This window comes from Podarcis bocagei (assembly GCF_964188305.1).
Source record: "Podarcis bocagei genome assembly, chromosome: 3".
Lineage (NCBI taxonomy): Eukaryota > Metazoa > Chordata > Lepidosauria > Squamata > Lacertidae > Podarcis > Podarcis bocagei.
The window spans coordinates 66,296,544-66,321,681 of record NC_138127.1 but is presented as its reverse complement, the minus strand read 5'-3'; the positions used below and the strand labels follow the sequence as shown (position 1 = coordinate 66,321,681).

The 25,138-nt window shown below is 41.3% G+C and overlaps 2 protein-coding genes and 2 long non-coding RNA genes across 10 annotated transcripts; 1 reads left to right on the top strand and 3 right to left on the bottom strand.

Moving 5' to 3' along the window:
- Positions 1 to 1,194: 1,194 nt before the first annotated feature.
- On the bottom strand, positions 1,195 to 6,344 carry COX20 (cytochrome c oxidase assembly factor COX20). Its single transcript, XM_081188161.1, has 4 exons — positions 6,189 to 6,344; positions 3,873 to 3,987; positions 3,080 to 3,143; positions 1,195 to 2,004 (listed from the first exon to the last, which is right to left on the bottom strand). The coding sequence occupies exons 1-4, from the start codon at positions 6,222 to 6,224 to the stop codon at positions 1,869 to 1,871; spliced, it is 351 nt and encodes a 116-aa protein (XP_081044287.1). The 5' UTR covers positions 6,225 to 6,344; the 3' UTR covers positions 1,195 to 1,868.
- A 41-nt stretch (positions 6,345 to 6,385) lies between these two features.
- On the top strand, positions 6,386 to 14,264 carry LOC308583818. 7 transcript variants are annotated; one of them, XR_014006418.1, is made up of 4 exons: positions 6,386 to 6,476; positions 11,393 to 11,475; positions 12,017 to 12,109; positions 14,166 to 14,264. It is a non-coding gene; the product is annotated as an uncharacterized lncRNA (long non-coding RNA). The 7 variants fall into 7 exon arrangements; XR_014006420.1 differs by lacking the exon at positions 6,386 to 6,476 and adding an exon at positions 6,570 to 7,101; XR_014006417.1 differs by lacking the exon at positions 12,017 to 12,109.
- Positions 9,837 to 11,393, bottom strand: LOC308583819. The gene is made up of 2 exons (XR_014006424.1): positions 10,693 to 11,393; positions 9,837 to 10,616 (listed from the first exon to the last, which is right to left on the bottom strand). It is a non-coding gene; the product is annotated as an uncharacterized lncRNA (long non-coding RNA).
- Positions 12,343 to 24,419, bottom strand: DESI2 (desumoylating isopeptidase 2). Its single transcript, XM_081188155.1, has 5 exons — positions 24,271 to 24,419; positions 18,018 to 18,090; positions 17,418 to 17,511; positions 16,620 to 16,761; positions 12,343 to 15,853 (listed from the first exon to the last, which is right to left on the bottom strand). Exons 1-5 carry the CDS (start codon positions 24,307 to 24,309, stop codon positions 15,620 to 15,622), a joined length of 582 nt encoding a protein of 193 aa, XP_081044281.1. The 5' UTR covers positions 24,310 to 24,419; the 3' UTR covers positions 12,343 to 15,619.
- Positions 24,420 to 25,138: the final 719 nt, after the last annotated feature.

Genomic DNA, 25,138 nt, shown 5'->3' with positions numbered 1-25,138 from the left:
TATAGTAACTAAATTTTTTAAAGCAATTAATAAAAAATAATAGTGTTGTACATTGGTTCTTGAATGTGTTGGTACTCGTACATTTTGGCTCCCAAACACTGAAAGCCTGCTAGTGTTAATGGTTTTCAAACATTTTTCGGAAGCCAAACTTCCAACATGGCTTCTGCTTGAGCACAGGAGGCTCCTGCAGCCAATCTGAAGCTGCACCTTGGTTTTCAGATGTTTCAGAAGTCGAACGGACTTCTGGAATGGATTACATTTGAGAACCAAAGTATGACTGTAGTTCATGGTTCCATGGGCCAAACATAATTACCACTTGCAGGAATATTGTATTGGGTAATAAAATTTGTATACCACCCTTCACCCAAAAATCACAGGGCAGTTCACAGCATAAAAATACAAAACGAAAATGGGCCATGGAAAAGAGTGTGTGCTTTTTGCTTGCATTAAAACATCCTATGTTGATGTAGAGATCGCTCTTCTGCATTAGGTCTACGCAGCGCCTCTGGTTAGACTTGTAAGCATATCAAGTTCACTTTCAATTGTTATGCATGCTGTTATCTGTATAACTGTTTTGTGAAAGCCTTATTAGCAATGGCACAGGGTTCTGTAAACCAGACTTTAGGCAGTAAGTTAGCACTAGATACTCATTCATCCAGCTAGGAAAGCCCATCAGAACAAATATCTTTCTGGTTCTGCATTTTCATTCAGGAGCAAAGTACTACAACATCTTACTACATCACCATTACAGTAGCAAGGGATATAAAATGATCGCTTGGATTTATTTACAATCATTTCTACTGAACTTTATTCTTTTTTAAAAGTTCACTTAATGAATATGAAACTCAACCTATACAAGTAATTACCCAGATCACTTGTTGAACTGCTAAAACAGGATACATTTACAAACTCTTAAAGCATAATGGGCTTTGGAAGCTAGGCCTAGATGACAATCCATACAAATAATTTTGCTGCAGGGATTCTCAAAAGCAACAGAGGCAAACAACTTTTTACAACCCCCCCCCCGAAGAGTAGACCTCTACAGCACAAAGAATGGTTAACAGTAAAAACATCGCACAATGCTCTCTTAAGTATATTCCTACTCGCCCACCTAGCTCTTAAATTTATTTTGATTAATTCTACACAATATTGCAAAGAGCACTTGCAATGCTAAACAGAAATACAGGGGCCAAATGTAATTAAGGATGCTTTTATTATTGTACAAGCAGCATACAAAACTGGTAAGCGGTCAAAGGTATGGAAAACAGTACCCACTATTCTCAAACAGTAGACCGAACAGAATTGTTTGCTATTATAATTACCATATATACAATTGGGTAAAGGCTTTGTAAAAGGACAAGGTTTTTTTTTTACATGATTTCAGTGCAGAACACAGTGCAGAACTTTTTCTCTGGAGTAGAAAGAGGGTAATGAGTACTTTCCTAGAATGATTCCCTTCTTTAGCTTAATTTAACGCAAACAGTATTCTAATGAAAGAACATGATGCAAGTGATATATTTTATTGAGGAAAAAGATGCTTGTATGCAACTTTAGATTAGTTGTAACATTATTGAGCAACCTTGCAAACTCAAATTGCTTCCAGCTCAACACTAGTTTAAGACATTCTGAAGAAGTTACAAGCATCACGGTTACCTTGTGCTGCTCTAGAATCCTGGGTTAAACATCAAGTGCCCCTTCCCTAAGGAAAGTAAATCAGATTACATATGCTTCACCCTTGATTTGAAAGTGAGAATAAATGAAAAATACAATTTGGAGCTTCAGGGCAGTCAACTGAACTGTTTCCTAATGCTCGGCAAATGAGCCATGGCTCGTATTGTGCTTAGAAATGTTCACAACCAAGTGCTGTTTCAAGAACGGCTTTCTTCACTTTTCTTTTTCTCTGGATCAAACTGGGTGCTTTCATACAAAATTTTCTTTCTCATCCCTTCTTGAACCATTCGTTGCTGAATCTTTAGTTTTGCATTACTGTATCTACAATAGACCCTCAATAAAGAAAAGGCAACAAATAATGAATGATCCCCATCCTATTTTAAATAAGAATTCCCAGTATTTATTCAGATGGTATAGTATTGAACCAGCCTGTACTTTGAAGAAGAGAGAAATGCTTTACACAACTTTATCTTAAGTAACTGTATTCTGCAAACAAAAATATGGAATAGATGTGCACATAGGGAAAAGTTAAAAAAAGCTTTGTACAAAGGGAACAGGCTTCTGCCTGCACAATAGGACTTCACTTTCCTCACATCCTCTCAATCCACTATATGCACCTTCATTATGCACATTTAGACAACAGGCGAACAAATTCCTCTTCAACCAGGCCTTTGGCTGATGAACATCTTATACCCTTTTAAAAGTGCTGATGCGAGGGAGATTTATTGGTGGTTGGTCTTTTTACTCATTATTATTTGGGGTTTTTAAAAAACTTTTTATGTTGTGAACCACCCTAAGATCTGTGGATGAAGGGCAGTATACAAATTTAATAAAATAACAATGCCCACAAAATCTGCTTGGGAGAGAAGGCACTTGGGGGAGATATGTAGAGTCTGCAGAAAGTAGATGAAGGCAATAATTCCATTGCAGAAACAAGTCCACTCATGCAACATTGGAGTCTGCCATCTCTCAGCTGCATCAGTGAAGATACTGGATGTGAATTTGGATTGTTATACTATACCACCATATTATTTAAAGACCCCTCCCAAGCAATGGACAGCTGGAGTAGGGTGCAGAAGGTGCAAATAAGTCATATTTCCAGGAATATCCTGGTACACTAGTGTGATTACATGTGCTGAGTTGTAGGCAGGGGTGCCAACTTGAGTAAAATATTGGGTGGGCTCAGGTAAGCCCCATGCTGCATAATTATTCATAAGGCATGGCACACATCATTTGAATTGCAATGCCCATCAACTTTAGGGGACCTGGTTCCCTCAACTATTTTAGGGGGTGCGCAAAGGGACATAGGTTCCTAGGAGTTGGCTCCTAGGGTTGTAGGAAGAATCCACCCAAAGCCTATCCGCTCACATCTTCAACACAAGTCTGAGAATTTCAGAAACATACATACCAACATCCTAATGTTGTCAGGATAAAACCTCCCACTCCAAAGTCACAGGATCGTCTCACTCTGCCTAGGCAGAAAAGAAGTTTGTTCGTTTGTAAGTTATGTAGACAACAAAACAATTGGACAAGAAGAAAAGGAACTAACAGAAAAACAACGTAGGAAATATATTTTAGAAGTATTTAGCCAACTATTTCTGAAGATATAGTTGGCTTTGCATAATCTTTATGATACCATGGTTGCACAAACCAATGAGACAACACATAAAACAGAATGAACTACAGAAAATTTTGGGTAATTTGACATATGTACTAACCTCATAAAATTTGACAAAAGGTGAATAAAGGAGGAAGTGCAGCCTGTTGAACAAGACAAAGACTAGATTCTAGAACTACTGGCTGCAAAAGAAAGGAACCCTCTTATAAATCGGTATTGTTATAATGAGGCTATTATTGTTTACCTTTACCTTTAATTGAAACTAATAAAAACTATTATTAAAAAAAGAGAAAGGAACCCTCTTAATTATTCTCAGCTGCTGAGGTATGCTTATGAATACCCCAAGAACTTTAAAGAGCAATTGGTATGCAATGTTTTGGAGACTGATTGTGCTGTATGTACATCTTTGCTGGGAAGGGTTTTTAGAGAGGAAGCAAGCAACACTTTATGTCAGCTGTTGCGCTGTATTAATTGCTGCATGGAGCAAAGTATTACCAGAAGAGAGAATGGAAACAAAGAGAGAATGGAAACAAAGACAATATTACATATAAAAAGAAATATCTGCAGATTTACTTTTACTTACTAGTTGCCAAAAAGTGTCCAAGACCCAAAGTTAGACCACCCAATGAGCCATAGAGCACTGATTCTCGAGCGCAAGGGACATTTCTGACGTCAAGTATTCCCAGTAGCTTAAAAGACTTGAAAGAAATGAAATATATCACATTAAACAATGCATTGGTTATGTACAGAACCTTCTGAAGTGCTGCATTTAGTACAGTAGATGATTCCTGACCCTTTAATAGTGATGTAGAGCAAAAAGAAAAAAACATGTAGTTTTCCCACTGGGCCAAAAGGACAAGAAAAGGACACAACCATTGAAACTAATTTATCTTACAACATTATTCTCCAGTAGCTTTTTAAAGGGGTGGGGTGAAGTTGTTGAAAAGTTATTCTGTTATTCTCATTGTCATTCTCATACCAATGGACAAAGCATGCATCAAATCACCTTGATCTTTTGCAGCTACCATCCACCTGAAGGCAAAATCATTCCCAAAGTGGTATATAAACGGCTATGCTTGATTTTTGTATATATTTTTTTACATTGATATCCCGCCTCTCTCTCTTCATGGTGGCCTCATATACCTTCAGACCATACCTTGGGATACTTGAGTTTGGATAGTGCAGCATGTCCATATTGATCTTGCTGAATTTCTCAGGATTTGACGCACTGATCAGTGACAGTTACAGATAGGTAGCCGTGTTGGTCTGCCATAGTCAAAATAAAAAAATTCCTTCCAGTAGCACCTTAAAGACCAACCAAGTTAGTTCTTGGTATGAGCTTTCGTGTGCATGCACACTTCTTCAGACACACTTCTTCAGGTATCTGAAGAAGTGTGCATGCACACGAAAGCTCATACCAGGAACTAACTTAGTTGGTCTTTAAGGTGCTACTGGAAGGAATTTTTTTATTTTGATCAGTGACACTGAGCCATCCTTCTGAGTTGGAAGGCTCCACATTGCAGTGGTTCCTATCTTTCCTGGAGTTTTGACAGGAGTGAGTGCATGCTGATTCTATTGAATTCTCAACACGATATGATGCAGTGGAAGAAAATCCTATACAAATTTCCACTTTGCATCACCATTTTTAAAAAAATACAAGAGTGCTCTAAATTTGGCATTTTTATTTTACCTGCATTTAGTAAGGGATACGTAACCGGAGGCGAACATAAGTAGAGGTACCACTGCATGGGGGGGGGGCGGGGGAAGAAGTTAATGCTGCAATCCTACAACCAGTTGAAGGCCCGCTGGGGGGGGGCGGCAATAGGAAACTGTGAGCGCTGTTGTACAGCTGGAGAGAAGTTTCCAGGTGAAACAACAATAAGCTGTTGAGGCCCCTTGGAAAATGGAAAGCGCAGAGGTCTCACAAGCAGTGCAGGTCTAAACAAGGCATTTTGGGGTTGTATTGGGAGAGTCGTGGATCTGAAGCTTCCATAAAGACTGCTTTGCCCACCTCCACCCAACATGCTCACAAAATTGGTCTGAACCATTACAATGGGAGGAAAAATTCTTTCCCCCACCTTCCTCTACTCTGGCTGCAGCAAGCTGGCAGGTCTATAGATGCATCTGCTCTAAAGGAAAATATTTTCTTCCAATAGCAAAGGTTCCATTTATAGAACAATCCTATACACGTCTACACAGAAGTAAACCCACTGAGCGCAATGAGGCTTCCTTCCATGTAAGTGTGCATTGGATTGCAGCTAGAAAAGCCTCCACTTGTCTGCCCAAACATTCAGGGTCAGGGCATAAAACAATGGATCAAAATTTCTTTGGAGCTACGGTTGTCATGTCTTCAGTATACCCCTCTGGTTTCCTCGAAGATGAAGGCAGGATTATAAACCATTTTAAATGATTAGTATTTTTGAAAAGAAAAGAAATGCCAGGGATTGCGACAAAGGAACCTGAGTAAACAAAACGAGTATTATGGTCCACTTATGTCCGTGCGACGCGTTATGTGGACTCAGAAATATATCGGGCATTAAGTGGTTTGAAGCGAGGCTCGGTTTCCTAGGGAAGGAACGGTCTATCTGGACGCGACGGTTGAATAGAGCTTCCACGCTCAGAGGCCGTGTACCAGCTGGAAGGGGAGGGCCAACAGAAAAAAAGGCTACCCGGCTACCGGGAGTCCGCTGCTGGGGAGGCAACACTTGGCTCCACGAGCCCTGCGAGCCTCGTCACGTCGAGGCGGTTCGCGCGCTGCTCTGACGGCACAGAAGCCGCTCCCGTTAGAGAAGCCGCAGCCCCTTCCTCCGTCCACACAGCCAACGAACACTAGGGAGGCCATAAGCAGCCACCGCGGAGCTCGCCGGCGGCGCCTTGCCTCCGCTCCCAGCTCATTTACCTTCTCCGCGTCCCCGACCTTTTCCTCGCCCGCCATAACAACCCCGCTTGCCAGGCTCCTCCCGGCCGACCAACCGCCGCAGCTAAACCACAGAGCCCTAAAGCCTGAGTTGCGCAGAGAGGCCTCTCGCGCAGACGAAGGCGGCCGCTCTACCCATCCGTCTCTGCCGTCCGCCCGGGTTTTTTCCTCCCTCCCCCTCCTTTCCCCTGTATGGCCCCTCCTCTATCTCTATGGTGCTCGGAGAGAGAGAGGGCCGGCGCCATTTTAGGTCTGGAGAGGAGATTTCGAGTAAGGAATCCTTTGTTCAGTGAGATGGGTCACGGAGCAGCGCGCGCGCCTGCGCGGGAGCGCGCCGCTTCCCTCCGCTCTCAGCCTCCCCCACCTCCCAACCAGCAGCCTCGCGCGCGCGCTCCCGCGTCCTGCTCCCGCCACGAACGTCGTCGCGTCAGGGTGTTTGATGGCGCCTAATGGCGGGCGGGGCGGGGGGGAGGAGCGCCTCAGGATAAACCAGCAGCAATTAAAGACTAACGAGGGCGGTTGGCGGGCCAGCCACGTTCATGGTGGCAAGGCTGCCGCAAGTGTTTCATAATAAGGCTGGCCAGAAAATTGCGGGGCGTTCTAGCAAGTAAGACGGCTGCTTCTTCTGGAAGAAATCTTCATGTTATATGGACTTTTATTATCGTCTGCGGAAAGGCGGGCATGTGAATTCGAAAAGTTCCGAAACGAAAGCGCGAAACATGGGCGTGATGTGGTGACGAGGGGTGGACTAGGATGACCCAGCTGTAAAGGCCTCGTAGGGATTTCTCTCAGCCTCCCCTCCCTCGCAGTTGTAAATGACAACCCCCGAAGAGCCCAAGTCTGGATGACTCCCTAAAGCAAACCATGGCTTAGCAGCAGCAGAACCACCACCAAGGTCAGAGCAAAGCGCCTCTGATCTTCTATAGCACAGTAACACTTATGACATACGTCCAGGCCCAGGGCCGGATTTAGGTTTGATGAGGCCCATAGCTACTGAAGGTAATGGGACCCTTTATATGTCCAGCTGTCAACAGCAAATTGTCGCTTTTTTGTGTTGAATATATGCTATGTGGTAAATTCTGGACCTTTGTCGTTTAGTTGTGTCCGACTCTTCGTGACCCCATGGACCAGAGCACGCCAGGCACTCACTCCTGTCTTCCACTGCCTCCCGCAGTTTGGTCAAACTCATGCTGGTAGCTTCAAGAACACTGTCCAACCATCTCATCCTCTGTTGTCCCCTTCTGCTTGTGCCCTCCATCTTTCCCAACTTCAAAGTCTTTTCCAGGGAGTCTTCTCATGAGGTGGCCAAAGTATTGGAGCCTCAGCTTCAGGATCTGTCCTCAGGGCTCATTTCCTTAAGAATGGATAGGTTTGATCTTCTTGCAGTCCATGGGACTCTCAAGAGTCTCCTCCAACGCCATAATTCAAAAGCATCAATTCTTCGGCGATCAGCCTTCTTTATGGTCCAGCTCTCACTTCCATACATCACTACTGGGAAAACCATAGCTTTAACTATTCGGACCTTTGTTGGCAAGGTGATGGACCTAATAGGTATTATGGACCTAATAGGTATCTAAAGCCATTTGTACATAACAAAATATGTATTTGATCAAAGTTTTTTCCCCTTTAAATTTTTTGGGAGCCTCCAAGAGAGTGGGGCCCTAAGCTACAGCTTGTTTAGCTTATATAAATCCGTCACTGTCCTGGACTCTATAAAACACATCAGTTACCCACATCTGCCTCCAGACATAAGTGAAAAACACACAGAATCCTTGTGAGACCACAACTACAGAGAAACACAGCAGGCGGTGGTGGTTTTTTTTTACTAGCAAGGCAACAAAATTACTTCACTGCAGGAGATTGGACTGGATGACTCTTGAGGATCCCTTCCAACTCTACCATGTTGTAATTCTATGGAGTACGAGGTAAAAAAAGCCAAGAGGATATAAGCTGAGTAGCGTTATCTATTGGCTAGAGAGAAGCTACCCTTCAATTTAGGAAGGCTCCTAGGGCTGAAGGCAGATGGAAAAAGCCGTTGCCTGTTGGCCAGCACAAAGCCTCTTTCCCTGCACTTTGTGGTCACTTGGGAGTGCTGCAAAGGGATATAATTGATTCTTGCTGTGTTTTGTATTTAAAAACTGCATAGGTTAGTGACTGATGAAAAGGAATCTACAGTGTCAAAATCCAATATGCACAAAAATTATCCCAATAGTTAAAATAGTTTTAATTCTTTGTATTTGCGAATGGAAATAGTTCTACTTAAGAATTATGATGGATTTTTTTTTCTAGGCTTACATCCCCCCCCCCCCGCCTTTCGCCACAGGAAACAAATCCTAAGGCTCATTTCAGTAATCAAAATACAAGTTATGTTAGACACAGAAGTGTAACCAAAAAATAAATACATTTTTCCTTTGATCATCATACATTGATGATTTTTTTCTTAGCAGTTATATAAGATATATTAAACATACTATTAGGCTTTTTACAAGAAAATGTAAAGAGGTTATTTTATTGTATCATACTTCCTATTTTGAATAATTTGGAAAAGCAAGGTAAATTTGTTTACGTGAGTGTGACTGACAGCTGACAGAAAATCAAGGGAATGAGGAGAGAAGGAGTTTACAGTGACTTCCTCACTTTGCTGGTACAGCACTGCCCAGAGATTTAGGGGGAAAGCGCATATTTACAGGGGACTGCCTAAGTTATTTGACTGAAAAGATTTCTGACATTGGTAAGATACAGATTTCAAGTACATACTGTACCCGCAATGAATGAAAAGTTAGTTCCATATGCCATCTGGTGGTTGTCTGTGAAGATGCTGTAGCTTAAAAAAAAATGTAGATCGTCTCTTCATTTTACTCAGGGTGCATCCTGATGACATAATTTTAGAGGTGAGCCTGCTGTGGACCCACATTCATCTACTTTGGGTGGAAGTCTGGTCTTTTTATCTACACTGAACTGAGAGGAAGCTTGTTTTTCCTGTTTGCAGGAATACTGCTTAGTTATTCTTTGACACCTGCAATGTTTCAAATCTCTGTTTTAAATAATTTCAAAGTTCCAAACAATTATGTAATCATGGTTTGCAACAATGGTTGGATAATATTTGGACACATAGTGACTTAAAGTTTAAAAAGGTAAAAATGTGCATTTGTTGTTGTTGTTATATTTGTACCCCGTCCATCTGACTGGGTTGCCCCAGCTATTCTGGGTGGCAAGCATACACGTCAGTGGTGGCTGGTACCCATTGGGACAGGTGGGGTGGATGTCAGAGAAGCCAACAGGAGGTGGAAAGAGCCAATGACAGGCAGTGTCAACTAATGCTTGTAAAGCTGCCCTTCCTCAGGGCAACACTGAGTCTAAATAGAAGGTTTACATGTGGTAGGAATGTTTTAACTATAATGGAAGCTGGCAAATGACGTACTACGAAACTGTAAATGTAACAGGAGGCTGAGTGACTGCTCCTGCAGTCTCTGAACTATCTCCCTCTTCTGATGGCAGTGCCATCCAAGCTGACAGCTTCTCAGGAAGGCAGGAATATGTGAATGGAGCCCCCCAAGTGATTGTGCTACTCAAACCAGCAGCACTGGTCACACTTCAGGCAGCATAGATGCTGGATGCAGAGCTTTCCCCCCACAAACAGCCTTTTGTGTTGGTGGCAAAGCTGACTTCTATGCAAATACCTGTTACGTGATCAGTCTTGATAGTATTTTCAAAGGATATGCTTCCTGTTACTTTGCTGAACTAAATAAGCTCCCACGCTTTTGTGCACTAATCACGTGTTTCATAGCATTTCTCTCAAACTTATTTTAAAGCCAGCCCAGATCATCATCACTTACCCAGTAAATAGGTCCTGTACATTAATAACATTGAAAAGCTGGACAGTTTGTTCTTTTCAATGGGTTTTTAATTTTTTTAGGCATAGAAGTGGGGGGGGGAGAAGAGTAAGGAAAATTCATATAACCTATGTTGTGTCACAGGAAACATCAAATAAATCTAGTGGAATCAGTTCCTGATCTTCATCTATTTCTTCTTTATGTTGGGTTCCCCAGGTGCTCAGCCTCTTAAACAGTCTCCGCAAAGCAGCAAGTTTCCCATTGCTCCAATCTTTCTTGTCTTTTTTATTTTCAAACCTGTTTTTCAATTCCTTGTACTGCTTAAGTTGTTGGTTTTTTCTAAAAAATAGCTTAAAGTACCTGTAGTTATCACTGCTGATGTACCCTTTAGTCTCTGCTTTTGGTTTTTGCATTTTTGGGTTGATGTTTAGCAAAGCCATGAATCTGTCATTCAGTTTCTTGACATTTTCTCTTAGCTGAGGTAGTTTTTCTGACAGTTCTAGCACACTCATATTAATAAATTCCATTATTCTTCAGAAGGCCTTTCTGCTTGATGTTGGTGTTTTCCTTTCAAAGTCTACGGACAGGAAAATCTTATTAATTGTAGATTAAGTCAAAACTTTAATCATTAGGCATCTATGTTTTTTACTAACCTCATAACACTGTTTTGTCTTGTAAACTGAATAGATTTCCATGGATCAGGACAATATATATCTGGCAGTGAAATGCAACTATTTATCCAAGAATTATTTGTATTCTGTTTCTATGAAAGCTGATGACATCACTATTGCTTTAGTGACTTCACAGTAAATGAAAGGCCAGTTCAGAGGTGCTAAAATGTGCTGTGCATGTACCCTCTGCTGCAGGAGACAAGTAACTGTTCCATCTGGTTCAAAAGTTGGTAGTTCCATTCTGTGGTTGAGATCAGACGTTAGGATGACAAAAGGCAACTGGAATATGCAATGCCTTGTTCACTTGAGAGGCAAGGACCCTCACCCATTTCAGATGATCTGGCTTCATCTGCCACTTCCCCCCCTACCATCACATCTTCCTGGCATCTGATGCATCATATAGCTGCCTCTCTATTTAAAGGCAGGGGTTGATTTATTTCTATTCCCATCCTCCTTTTCTGTGTATGAACTGGAGGATCTTTTTATGCCCTCTATTTTACCATGTTCTGCTCTTTTCTAATCATCTTGCTCCTTTCACTCTCTCCAACTGTCACTTATAACTTTCACTCCCCACCCCCCTACAGTTTCTCTTGCATTCTGCATCCTGTTCTCCAAATTTCTACTCTTGTTCTCATTTTTCTCTTGGTTCCTTCTGACTTGCTTTTTGCTTTTAACCTTTCAGGAAAGGAGCAGGAAAGGTCCATCCTTTTTGCCAGAGACCTGCCACTGTATCTTGGAGTTGTATGTTGGACTAGATTCCTTTTGGTATGTTGCATATGGGTCTGTTGTGTTTCAATTGGGAGTTGATAGTTGCCCAATACCATCATGAAAATGTCGTGTCTCTCCCTCCATCTCAAAGTACAGTGGTACCTCGGGTTACGTACGCTTCAGGTTACAGACTCCGCTAACCCAGAAATAGTACCTTGGGTTAAGAACTTTGCTTCAGGATGAGAACAGAAATCAGGCGGTGACAGTGCGGCAGCAGCGGAAAGCCCCATTAGCTAAAGTGGTGCTTCAGGTTAAGAACAGTTTCAGGTTAAGAACGGACCTCTGGAACAAATTAAGTATGTAACCTGAGGTACCACTGTAGAATGCTGAAGAGGCCAGGTGCTTTTGATGAATGTCAGTACTGTACCAGGATGCAATAATTTTTTGGCTTTTCTAGTATTTTCCCACAAAAACATCTTATAGCAAGTTGTTTGTCCAAGAAATTCTTGTTCTTTCCTTTTTTTATTTGATATCTAGATAAGAATAAATTTTGTGAACCTTCTGATAAATGTTATGTTTCTCTTTTTTTGTACATTAGCCATCCTTGTACCCCACATCAGTTCCCATTGCTCTCTTGTCTCTTTTGAAATAGTTTAATTTGAAACTCTCCAGTGATCACCCCTTCATTATGGTATGGCACTGAATATGGATTGTTTTTGAAAGACCTTATAGTTTATATAGTTATGTATTGCTTCTGTTTAATAAAAACCCATTAAAAAGAATATTGTCATGTGGAAAGACTTTGTTCACTCTTGCATGTTAATACTTTTAACCCAAAATATAAAAATAGATTTAATAATGCAATAGTATATAAAGAAGACCAATTGAAATCTAATTAAATTGACAAGAACAGAACACATGTGATTTGTTCTATAAAAAACTTCTCTTTAATAAATGGATGGATTCAAGTTTATAATAGTTTGACATGTCAAAGTAACAAAAGTCAAATTCTCTGACTATTTCATACAAATACTATGCATTACAGTAAACTTATCTTAAGTTACAAAGTGTCAGTGAAAATTCAGTATCTAACTGTCTAAAAGTGAAATTTTTCTTATCAATTGTGATTACAATTCTATTGCATGTTGGAAACCCACTGCATTGTTATAATCAAACCATTATACAGTTTACTGATGCAAACTGACAAAATGTAGCATTTTATTTTTGGCTTCCTGAATAAAGGGTGACATTTTAATAAAAATGGCTTTAGTAAGACAGAACACCAAACAACAGTAATCTATCTTAAAGAAAAATAATCAAGTATTAGGAATTTGACAGATCAGAGAACCCTGAATGTATTTCTACTACCCGTTTGTTTTTGTTGGAAAACCCCCACAGATATCCAGTATTCTCTTAGCTGAGAATAGTGTTATAGTTTTTAAATGCACACTTTGGCCACTGGCAGACAGTGTACTCCCTGCTGAGTAGTAATGCTGGTGAAAGGTAACTTGAACTATTGCTTTGAGAACAGCCTTTGGCAGGGTTGTTTGTTTTAAAGAATCAAGTGGAGACCGAGCATAGCACATGTGGTAAGATATAAGACTACCACCACTTCGTAAGATGTACCAAATTCAAGGTTCAAATGGTAAGTTTGTTCATGGGGCTATGATCATTACTAAATGGCTTAACAGGGAACTCGTATTCAAAATGAACCACCAAATTATTTATTAAAAAATGACTGTACTTACTGTGTCATGTATATCTTTGCATTGCTTGCATGCTATCAATGTGTATGAAAGTATGTGTGTATCATATACAGTGCTGTGAATATGAGCAGAACAAGGCCAATTTTTTTGATAAAAATTTGATGGAGATTAATCTAGTTCCTAATGTTTGTCCAAACAACTATGACAAGCTACAGAATTACCAAAATCCAGCAATCCTATGTAGGCACAACTGCTTCATAAGTCCTCACAAGGGCCTCGACATAGGTGATAATTCCTTAAGTGTCAATAAATATGTTCACCAAATTGCCCCTTCCACTGAAATAAGTTGGGAGGTTTTCAAATAGAGGAATGCTGTGTGCATTTCAGCACACAGACGGCTCTGGATCAGAGCTCATCTTGTTAACATTTGAGCTTCATTAACAGCTTCAGATCCAAGATGGAAAATTCCATTTCCACTTCACCTGCAGTTCAAAGAAATCCTCTCATCTATCCCATTGTCATTCTACTAAGAAATGCTTTATATAATTTGGCAATCGTGAGTAGATTGTCAATCATAAGGGTACAATTCTCAGAATCCTAATCAAAAAGTATAAATTAAAGAACAAAGAGTAGGGTTAAACATGTGGCATCAAAAAAATCTAGCAGTTTAAGCAGATTGTGCTGGCTACTGACAAAACAAGAATGGTTAAAATGCAATCATAATGGCACTGTTAAAGATAATTTAGTTTCTTACTAAAAAAGGTTGGTTAAAATATGGAACATGCTCATTATTTCACATTTTTGAGAATTATTATTGTTTGACTTTTAACAGGATAATGTTGCATACCTGAGTATTGTTTACAACAAAGTCTCCCTCAAATGAGTGTATGTAAAAACTTGAAGTGGTTAGAAAAATATCTAATGCCCTTTTAATTGGAAACAATAGCATTTTTATACCTTCAGTGGGATTGTATTTGTAAAATAATATGCCAGAACATAATGTAAATTTATGAACAAATTAACTAGCCCTCTTTTCTTCAGGTTGTCCAATATGTGCAGCAACAAAATACCTCCCAATTTAGCTGACTGTGTCATCTACTCTGAAGTTTATTCAACAAACCCAGCAATGTAATACCACAAGTAAGAGTTATTTACATATTCTTCACCAGACCTTTGTTTATACATAATTTCCAGTTGGCCTCTTCCCAGTTAAATGCAAGATCCTTAAGGCAGCATGTATAATAAAAATCTAAAACCTATTCCAATTTGCTATTAATTCTACTGTATCCTTCTTCCTGAAGAAGACATGTTAACATTGGGGAAAGATACCAAATAGAATGAATTCCTCTGTTATCTTGATGAATGCAATTTGTCTTTGATAGTTGCTATTAGACTAACATAGTTAAGAAAACTATGTCACTAAAAGAAACATCTGGGTAACTCACCTATAGCTGTCATTGGTTCTGTTGTGAACACAGAAGCTGGAGAAAACCTTTGCATTCCCTGTAATTGTTGAATGTTGCTGATGGAAAACTAAACAAAGCACTTTCCATTTCTCTTCATGTTTCTATTAAGAGACTCTTCTCTTAAGCAGCAGCTTACATTTGGTTAAGTTAGCTGCAAAACTCACACTGCTAAAGTGAGTTCAGTCATGAACCAAATGTTATGTTATCTAATGTTAATGTCTAATTGCATGATTCATCTGTATTCCTCCTATAGTTCTAGGTAATATGAAACAGCACTGTTATTTGATCTTAATGGGGGGAAACTGTTGATGATCAGAATGATATTTTGCATCTCTAAGTCAGACAAAAACATGAGGCAAAAAGGAGGTTGAAATCTGACACCAGAGAGAACACACTCAGCTTTGTAGTAAAATATTAATTCACTCAGCATGAGTGGATAAAAACTGACAGAGAAGTCACAGTTTTAGGAACAGATATTCTCAGATACATACTAAGGTAACCTCCTTGGTTACTAGGACAGATTTCTTTGTATTGACAATTATGTACCCTGTTTACACATAGTATTCATCATTCCCTGCTTCATTATCAGCAACAGTTGGAAGTGAAATATTTTGGCCTGCCCAATTCCAAGGTAGCAACAAACAAAGCTGCTCATTCATCCACTGAGGCTGATGAAGTCATGCAGGCCTAATTGAGCGGATTAAAATTTATCTTTCAATGGCAGGTGTCCCTGTGGGACTTGTAAACAGCAGCACACAATACTGTAAACAGTTTAACTTCTGCTCAGTTAGTCCAGGCTTGCTGATTAGATGAAAATCAAGACAGCAGCTCCACCATAAGTCCTTCCATTTCCCCCATAAACATTTTCCCCACTACACATAAAATCCTGAGTGGAACACCATCATCTTGAGCTGGAGAATCAATTGCATACCAAAGACATTAAAATGGCCACTCTCTGAAGTTCTGTAATAATGTCAGTTACTGACAAGGCTTCCAAAGGCTTCAGTGTAATGGAACTTTGGACTAAACCTATATTTTAGCATGATGTCCAGTTCTTGCCCCTGATGCTGACTTTGGCAAGGAAGCTGAGGCTGCTGCATCTTCTGCTTCTTCCAGTTCTTCCTGAAGCTCTTGGCTTACACTTGACTGAAGAGCTGCAGGTGTAAGCCATTCTTTTGGTAGGCAACTTTGGAGAAAGGGGATACAGGAACTGAAATAGGCAAGGCGATTCACCCAACGAGGAATTTCTTTTCCACAGAGAATCTATATGAAATGCCACAAGTTATCCAGTGCTTTTTAAAGTACATGTCAGTTTCTATACTTGAAATACAGATCACTGAATTGAAATGCCTGTCAATTATAGTACAGTGAATATGAACCCTTCCTGATGTTACCTGTGAGACAGGCAAAACGAATACTAAATCTAATTCTGAGACAACACAGTCCATTCTGAAAATAACAGTATGCTGGGCATCAAAAACTGAACATATTTTTGAATGACCTTTTTTACCCCAACAGTGCAATCCTAGCCATGCCATTTCAGAAGTTCTATTTCAGTTCAATGGGGCTAACTCCCAGGTAAGATAAAGAGTAAGTGTATGACAAATAATTTAGTGACTCATTAATGCTGTTTCAAAAGTTCAAATTATCAAATGAAAATTACAATTATCAGTTTTCTGTATGAGTCATTTATATGTAAGGTATAGCTTTATAAAATGCAGTTTTGTACATTCTTTCCAGTTATATGAATGTAAACAACTGGGGGGAAAGTTAAGGTTTCCAATTGCTTTTGAGAAAGAATGGCTGATTACTCTTACAAGGTCACTCTTTTTCATAACTTGGCCAGCTGGGTTAAAAACCCACAGAGCTTCCTCTCTGGAGGTGGCAGTGAAAAGTGTTGCTGCTACCATTTTATTTCCAGCAAGTCCTTGATGGAAAACACATTAATATTACATATGTAACCTATGTAGCCTACAAGTACTAAAGTGTTTATAAAAGTAATGGCCCAGGCTGAACAAATAATACTTGCCTCTGAAAAAGCTGAAGAAAAGTGATTGCAGTTTTTGTGCATTAAGTGATAGGCATTTCCTTTAAAGTCTTTTCCAAGTTCTTCTATAATTTTTTCTATATCCTCCTCCATGAAGTCAGTACTTCCAAGAACAACAGCTTCTCTAAAATAAAAGAGGGTGGAGGCAGTTGCAGAGAGAGAAAGTTGTTGCAAATCAGACTGGATATGTTTTTATTCCCTGTTTGCTCTTGACAGCATGCACACACCTCCAAAAATTATCGTGTTAAAAATAGAACTTCACTGCTTTTGTCCTCTGGTTGTTTTTGAACTTCATGCCACAAGGCCTCACTACTTTTACACTACCACTTCCTTGCTCTTATCCAAGAGATCTATCTGTAAATCCAGATTTGTGTACATACAAATGTATAATCAATCATTTATTATGCAGTCACAGGCCTGTTAAAATTATTTAGTGCTTTATACTGTATATCACTTTTTTATTACTATAAATATCATCTTTTCCTCCATGGAGCTCAAGGTGGTGTACATGCTCCTCATTCAACAACCCTGTGAGGTAGGTTAGGCTGAGAGATGGTGACTGGCCCAAAGTGAGGATTTGAATTCCAATCTCCCAGGCCATAGTTCAACACTCTAATCATTACATTAAGTTCCATATCTCATATTAAGAGGCAGTGGGTAGATACATTTGGTTGCTCAAAATATACTATTCAAAATTAGCAGGTTGTAGTCAACAGACGTCTGAATCTAAATCACCCAAACATATTTTGGGTTACACCAATAAATGAAAGAACTTCTTACTTGAATTTAAATGTTTCTCCCAAGTCAGATGCATTTCCTGGAGAAATTTCAAATATTCCAGAAAAAGGGTATGGATGTCCACCATAAGCAAATTCTGAAATACAAAATCAGGATTTTATGCACAACTCATTGTAAGTAGGACTTTCACTTCTGGTGATATTATAGACATGCTTTGATCAGCTGTAGGTTAAAACTGAAGTACTGCTACAAAGTAGTTTATATGTACAAATGTCAGTGCTTTATACATTTATATAAAAGTTTACGTTACATTTGGAGAACACTGATTTAAATTCCCATAACAATTACGCTGAGGCCAGTATATGCAGAAACCATGGGAGAGGCATGATCTGATCATTGGCCATGCTGCCTGAGGCTGATGGAAGTTTGAGTTCAACAACATCTGCAGAGCCACAGGTTCCCCAATAATGATCTACACCATGAATAAACAGTCAGAATATTTGTTGCAGAAATAAGATGGTGAAATGTAGGGAGGGAGACACTGCTATTTTCCTCCCTCCCTCCCACCCACCCACGCACTACATGTCCTATGTACATTAGCTGCTTCTTTGCACCAATGTGAGATTAAAGCATGATACATACCTCTGCCATATATCTCTATTCCTGAATGGAATACTCCAATTCCGAGAGAGGAAGTGTATTCATTCATCCAGTACTAAAAAGGAAAATGGGAAACTTAACTGATTGTGATTACGGTTTTCTAATTCACGAGGTCAGCCCTGTACATGGAAAGAGGGGAGAGAATTTTTGCAGATTCCTCTTGCAGCCTCTTTTATTCGCTTAATATGTCCTCTGGAGAGCTGGAGCAGAATTAAAGATGCTGCATGAGGCTACAGTGGTGAGGCTGAATTGGCAAAAAATACCTCCCCTGGCCCTTTAATGAGTGGGAGCCTCAATAGGACCACAGCTCTGAACTGAAAGAACCTTCAGGGTACAAAAGGGCAGCACTGGATTGCATTTGGCAGAAAACTATTATTTTTATTATATTTATATCCCATTTTCCTTCACAGAACCCAAGTTACTGAATATGTGATTTCCAAGCAGCCTCCCATCAAGGCACTGATAAGACCTGGACCTACTTAGGTTCAGCAAGGTGATGGCTTCATGTACCACTGGAAATATCAGCTAATAGCAGAGCTGGACCATTAAATACTAAGTTCATTTCTGGTTCAGCTCAGTAGCAATGCTTAGCTGTTTGATTAAACCTTTACGTCTTCAAGTGTTTGTCTCTTTATTAACATTGCTACACAAAACACAGGCGACTGGACAGACAAAAACAGGGAGGGGATCCTGTCTCGGCAGTACTGTATGGTGCACAAGGTGTCAAAACTGTGTTAAGAAGCCTCTCCTTAAAAATACCTGTGACTGATAAATAACGCTGACATAATGCATGTGTTTGTTTGCAAGGTTACAGAAACTGCACATACTGAACAATAAAACAATAATAAGTACAACTGTAATCCATTCTGAAAAACCCATGGAATTTGTGTTCCACTGAATCTGCAGCCAATCTACTAGAAGAATTACAAGAACTTCACTGAGAGGGGATTAGTTCCCCACTGCCCTGGCACGGTGATTACAAATAATTACCTTCTGTACCTGAATCGAAAGCTTAGTCATGTTGAAGGTATGGACCAAAACAGTCCCTGAAAATATGTCTTTAAATGTATGAAGATTGCAAAACTGAGTATCATGCAGCAAATATAAAGTACAAATGAGACTAGAAGAAACTCAGCAGCATGGGAAATGCAGGGGCAGCAGGGAATTGTGAATAGAAATGTACCCCACAGCTCTTGCCCAGAGTCCAGACCTTCTGCAAATGCCACCACCTTTGCATTATAGTCCTGTTAGGTCTAGTAGTTCCCTCAGACTATCCTACAAACAAGGAAAATTACGTCCTCTGCCATGGACTTAATTTGTAAAAGGGAACTACCGGTATTTGTGGTAATAAAGTGCTTACAGAAAAAATGGTCACCAGGGTGGGATCATGGCAGATGTCTGGCCCCACTGCTTCTTTTGGAAGACTTGAAATTAAGACCACATTAAGAGAAGTCATATAATGTGTGGCGAAAGGGGATACAGGAATTGAAATAGGCAAGGCAATTCACCCAACGAGGAATTTCTTTTCCACAGAGAATTTATATGGGACTGGATGCTTCTAAACTTCTCACAGCAATGCCAGAAGCAAGTGCACAAACCTGACACTCACATGAAACTGCCTATAATGCTAAACCACAATTTTATGTTTGAAAAAGGTCTAAATAGGCAATCAGATTAAATTTTCTCGGTTGCATTTTTGGTGGGTTCTGTTTGCACTGCAACTGTCCCCCCAACCACTAGATCAGGAAACTTCACTGATTGTCTTGGAAATGGTACAGAGTGCCTGCTGAAATAAGTTGGGTATATCCTTTTAAATAGTTTTTTGGATGTGCCCTCTTGGTTAGCTACTCTTCATTTCTGAAAAATATGTGATTTTTATCAGTGGTATTAGTTTAAATCCAGGTACACTTGAGTTGGATAGAAAATAAATTTTAAAAAAGGTTGAACTAGGGATAGAAAAAAACTGATATGTTTTGAGCATATTAGACACAAGAGATTGCATTAGGTGATCTTTGAAAACCTTCCCAAACCAGTCATACTACAAACTGAAAAATAAACAAGTTAGTAGACGTGTGCCTTTTTTTGTTTGCTACAAAGAAATACAACCTCACTCTAGCTTTCTAAGTCTCCCCATAATCAGTCAATATGTCACAGCTGTACCCAAAGGTAATTTACTTGGGAGGTTCTGCTGATCCAGGATACACTGTTCAAAGTTAGGGAATACATTAGGTGTTAGTTTACACTCTGGGGACTTTCACATATTGGGACTTTTACAGAGTCTTTATGCAGTCTTTATGTAATAGCTTTAGGATTCTCAGTTCGCATATACATTTAATTACTTACAGGTTAACAAAAAATAGTGGATAGTAATTTGCCAACAACAAGGGATCAGAGCACTTCTGGCTTTTGTCTCCCAAATGCCATGCACTGAAAGTTATACCTCACACAATGAATTTCACAAAACACATCTCGGTCCACCATCTAGCTAGGCTAGTTCCTTTCTGGGGCTAACCCACAAGGCTGCACTATTACCTAATTGTAGATTATTGTCAAGATTACTAATTAGTCAGAATAGCCACTTTGGAAAGATTGGGACACGAAGAGAACTTAGATGTCCATTGCATCTAATTTCTTGTGAACTAGGCAAAAGTTGCATTATAGAAGGCAATTAAATCACTTTATAATCATACAAACAGCCCTCCAGGAAAGGAGGAAGAAAAATGGATGGAATTAAGCAAAATACAACAGGAAATGGATTACAAGAGCAGCAAGGTTTTCTTGCTTCTGGGAAATAATTCCCATTGTTTTTGAACACGCAAACAAAAAAATGTGCATTCCGTAACATGGAAGCAACCATGGCAGTGAATTTGTTCACTCTGATAGCATGCTCAGGGAAGTAGACAGCTTCCGGAAGAATGCACAAGAATCCAATATATACACCACTACTACATTTGGGTCACAATCACTCTGAAGAATGTAAAAATAATAGATTTGCAAGGCTCCCACAGGAAGATGGCTTTTTTTATCCACCCTCTTGCATTTCAAGTCTGGTGCAACAAGGGTGTATCCATGTGTGTCATGCAGAAGACAACACAGTACCAGGTAGAGGGATGGAACAGGAGAGAGAAGCTGAACTCGGCAGCAGTTTAAGAAGGTAAAGAGGAAATATTCTGGTAGCAATACACAAAACTAAAATAGTGGGGGAGGGGGAGGTAAAAAGCAATGGGATCAGGGGTGCCAACTTGAATAAAATATTTGGGGGGTGGGCAGTTAAGCCATGCCCTATACACTCAATCATATGTCGCAGTGCATGCACACCATTTGAATGGCAATGCCCATCAACTTGAGTGGCCCTAGCCCCCTCAAATATTTTAGGAGGGGGCAAAGTCTTCTCAGCCTCCTACAAATGAGATTAAGCAAAGGGAGGGGAAATTTTATTTATTAATTACAACATTTCACTTCTAAAAGGAATGCAGGGGTTCCTTCTTTTCATCCTCAAAAGAGGATAAGTTAGTTCCGTAGTCACCAATGTGATGCCCATGGGCATCATGGCACCCTGAGATACTTCTCCAGCTGCTGCCAAGACTCCCTGTCCCAATTTTTTGTTTTTAAAAAATCAAAGTTTGGGGCTTCTTTTTTGGTTGCAGGGGCTGCTTGAATGAGTGCAAATAATATGCAAATAAAACATGTCTGTTTTATTTGTTTTGGCACGGGTGTTTAGGTGTTCTAGCTATTTTTATTCTGTGAATTTGTGTGTGTGTGTGTGTGTGTGTTGTGCCCATAACAGTTTCTTAGATTTGCATATGTTCCCTTAGGCCCAAAAACGTTGGTGACGCCTGGGATAGCTGGAGAGATAGCAAACTTTCATGACGTAAATCAGACCCCAAGGCCCACCTGACCCTTCATTTTGTTTTGTCCTTGGGAAGCCCACAAACAAGGACGTGAGCACAAGGACACTCCTCGCTTGTGATCCCCAGCAACTGATATTTAGAGTTGCACTCCCTCCAACCCTGGAGGTAAAAAAAGCCATCATGACTAGCAGTCTTAATCTCCATGAATGGCCTGGGTTATAGCCTGCACTGGGAGAAGGAAAAGCGGAGAGCAAACCAGACAAACCACCCTACCCCACCGCTTCTTCTCTTTGCCACTACTACCAAGTGGCCATTTTATTTTTCTCTGGTTGCCTCCACTAAATAGACCTTTAACCTTATGAATTTTAAGTAGCTCAACATTTTCCTAATATTGGTAGGAGTGACATGGAACTTAAGCATGTGGTGAGTAGCAAGACCTCAAACTGATTTCCCCCCTACAGCAACTATGCTTAAGGATTTAGTAATACAAGTTGAACAGTTTTCATTAAAACTAAGGGTGGAATTCAACGTTACACTATTAAGATTGCTCCATCAATACAAGCCTCATTGTGCTAGCAGGACTCGTTGTGCTGCCTCCTGCTAGCACAAGTTGAATCCAGCCCTAACTTTACAATATAAGTAACTACATATCAGAGCTAACAAACAAACAGCAGGGACAAATGCTCCCAGCCCTTTGTGTTCTGGATTGCTTCCCTATCCAAGCCACTACTTATCAACTTGCACCCTCTGTTCAGCTTCTGAGTCTCATTTGGTCTCCTCCTGGCTTCTGCTGCAGTGCCCTTCTGTGCACTTTAGCACTTTCTCAGTGTTCCAGCTCACTTTAAATGTTCCAGCCCTTTAAGTTTCTGATGCCACAATTTTCTTCTACTTTCAACTAACTACCCTGTTTTCTAGCTATTTTACTTCAGCTCATGGGTGTAGCCAGGGTTTTTGTTAGGGGTCACAGGACTTTGCTTGGGAGGAACAGGACTTTTTGGGGGGGTGAACTGATGTGATTGGTCAGTTAGTTAAGTATTTCTACTGTTTTACTTGATGGGGCAACCCATGTTTCAGCTGCTTGTTAGCCAAGGTATAAAACATTAGGACCAGGTGAATAGCATGTCAATAGACTGTGCACCTATTATCCAATGCCATTCTGGCTAAACTAATTTATTTGAACTTAAACAATAGGGAAAATTTACTCTTTGAGCTGTAGAAATTTGCAGCTAATAAAAACATTCACTCATTCAAAAAACTTTGACAACAACATCAAAGTTGTCCTATCTGTATTTTTTCAAGTTATTTTTAAAAATACACTTATATATTATTTCAAGAAGCTCAAGGGGGTATACATATTTCTCTGCATCCCTCTTTTATCTCCACAACACGTGAGGTAGTTTAGGCAGAGAGATAGTGAACAACTGCCTTCATGGCTGGGTAAGCATTTGAACCTAGGTCTCCTCACTTCTGTTCTGACAGTCAATTCACTCAATTCACACTGGCTTTCTGCAATTCTTAAGAAGCTGTTGTGCAATGCTGAAGAAGTCAGATAACTAGATAGGAATGGTGTGTGTCATTTATGAGCTGGCAAAGTAAAAGATTGCAACACTTTAGCCAAAAGCAACAGGGAATTAAATATCTCCAATGTTTTCCCCACATGATAAACCAGTACAGTACAGTACTATAATTTAGACTTTAAGGCCACCTGACTACACGAGTGCTAACCTGTTTGAAAAGATATTATGTTTCTACTTGTGTCCCGGTCTTGTCATTTGATCTTTTAAGTAGTCCCCCCCCCCCCGCAACCAGCTTAGGTTGTTTGTACATGCAAAAATGGTGGTGTAAGGCTTTAGTCCTCAAGGCAATTCAGAAGAGTGTAAGAAACTTGAGGATTGTGTTCTGGTCAACTCTGATAGATCCTTATTAAAACACTATCGTTCTTTCTTTGTATGCATGGCATTACAAAGATCAACTCAAAGTACCAAAGATGGAGATGGGCACGAATCCAACACCCAAGGAGAGGCAACTGAAAATCCACACACCTGTTGCGATAACTTTGTAGCCCTTAATAATTCCCTCGCTTCCAAATTGTTATTGTACCTTTCCAGGGCAAGAAGGGGATAATGAAAGGAGCATCTAAACCAGCATCCTGCTGTTGCAGCAATGTATTGGGGGGGGGGGAACATGTGAGCGCCGCGGAGCCGCAGAAGGATACTCCTGTGGCGTTTGGGAAAGGAAGGAGCTATGGAGGCTGAGCAGCAGCAGCAGCCCAGGGCGAAAGATGAGAAAGAGAGCCCGGGAAATGTGAGAGAGTTGAACCTGGCGGGGAGTTTCGGGGACAAACGCAGGCAGGCCCCCGACGGCCGGCTCCGTCGCCCACTCACCATGTCGTAGACGTTGAGGATCACCAGCTGGTTCGCCATGCTCCCCTCGCGCGACTCCAGGCGGGGGTCCCTCTCAGGCCTCGGGCGGCGGCCTTGGGGCGCTCTCGGGAGGCCCCCCGGGCGGCCGCCGCCTCCTTGTCCGGCCTCTGGCTGAGGGGCGCGACGGAGCCGCCGGCAGCATGGAGCCGCCTCCGCTGAATGAAAGAGGGGAGCCGGGGCCGCGTCCCCACGAAGCCTCCTCGCCCCGCGCTCGGCAGACGCGAGCCGAGAGCCGCCACCGGCACCCGGGTGGGGCCCAGCGCAGCTCCGCCTCTCTTGTTTGTCTCCGGGCTGCTGCCGCCGCCGCCCGCCCCTACGGGCCACGGGGGACGCGCGAAAGTGACCTTCCCTGAGGAGCGGCTGTTGCGCCGCCCGCGCGCCCCTTCCTCCCCCCTCGGCCAACGGGTTTCGCGAAGGAGCCCTTCCAGCTTGCCCACATCTTCAGCGCCGGGGAGGTGAGGCGCCCAAACTACAACCCCCAGCATGCAGCGCGGCGGGAGGAGGCATGTTTCCCGGCAGGCCAAAGGGAAGAAGCGGGAGCCCTTTCCCCAGTTCTGCCTTCTTCTGGCAGCTGGAATGCGCGAGGGTTCCTCGACCAACGGCCTTCCGAATGTCCGCGCGAAAGTTCGCCTCGTGTGACCCGAGGCGGGGGCAGCTGACTGAGCGCCCTCGCTGCCGCTAGGGAGACGGGTGCGGTGCCCGGTGCGCATGTGAAGGAGCCCCCGCTGCCGCCGCCCTCAGCTGACTGAGGGGCTCAGAAGCCCTTCTGTGGCGGGGGAGCTGCCCCAAGATGAGAGGCTAGCCAGCCAGCTCAGAGCAGGGCGCACGC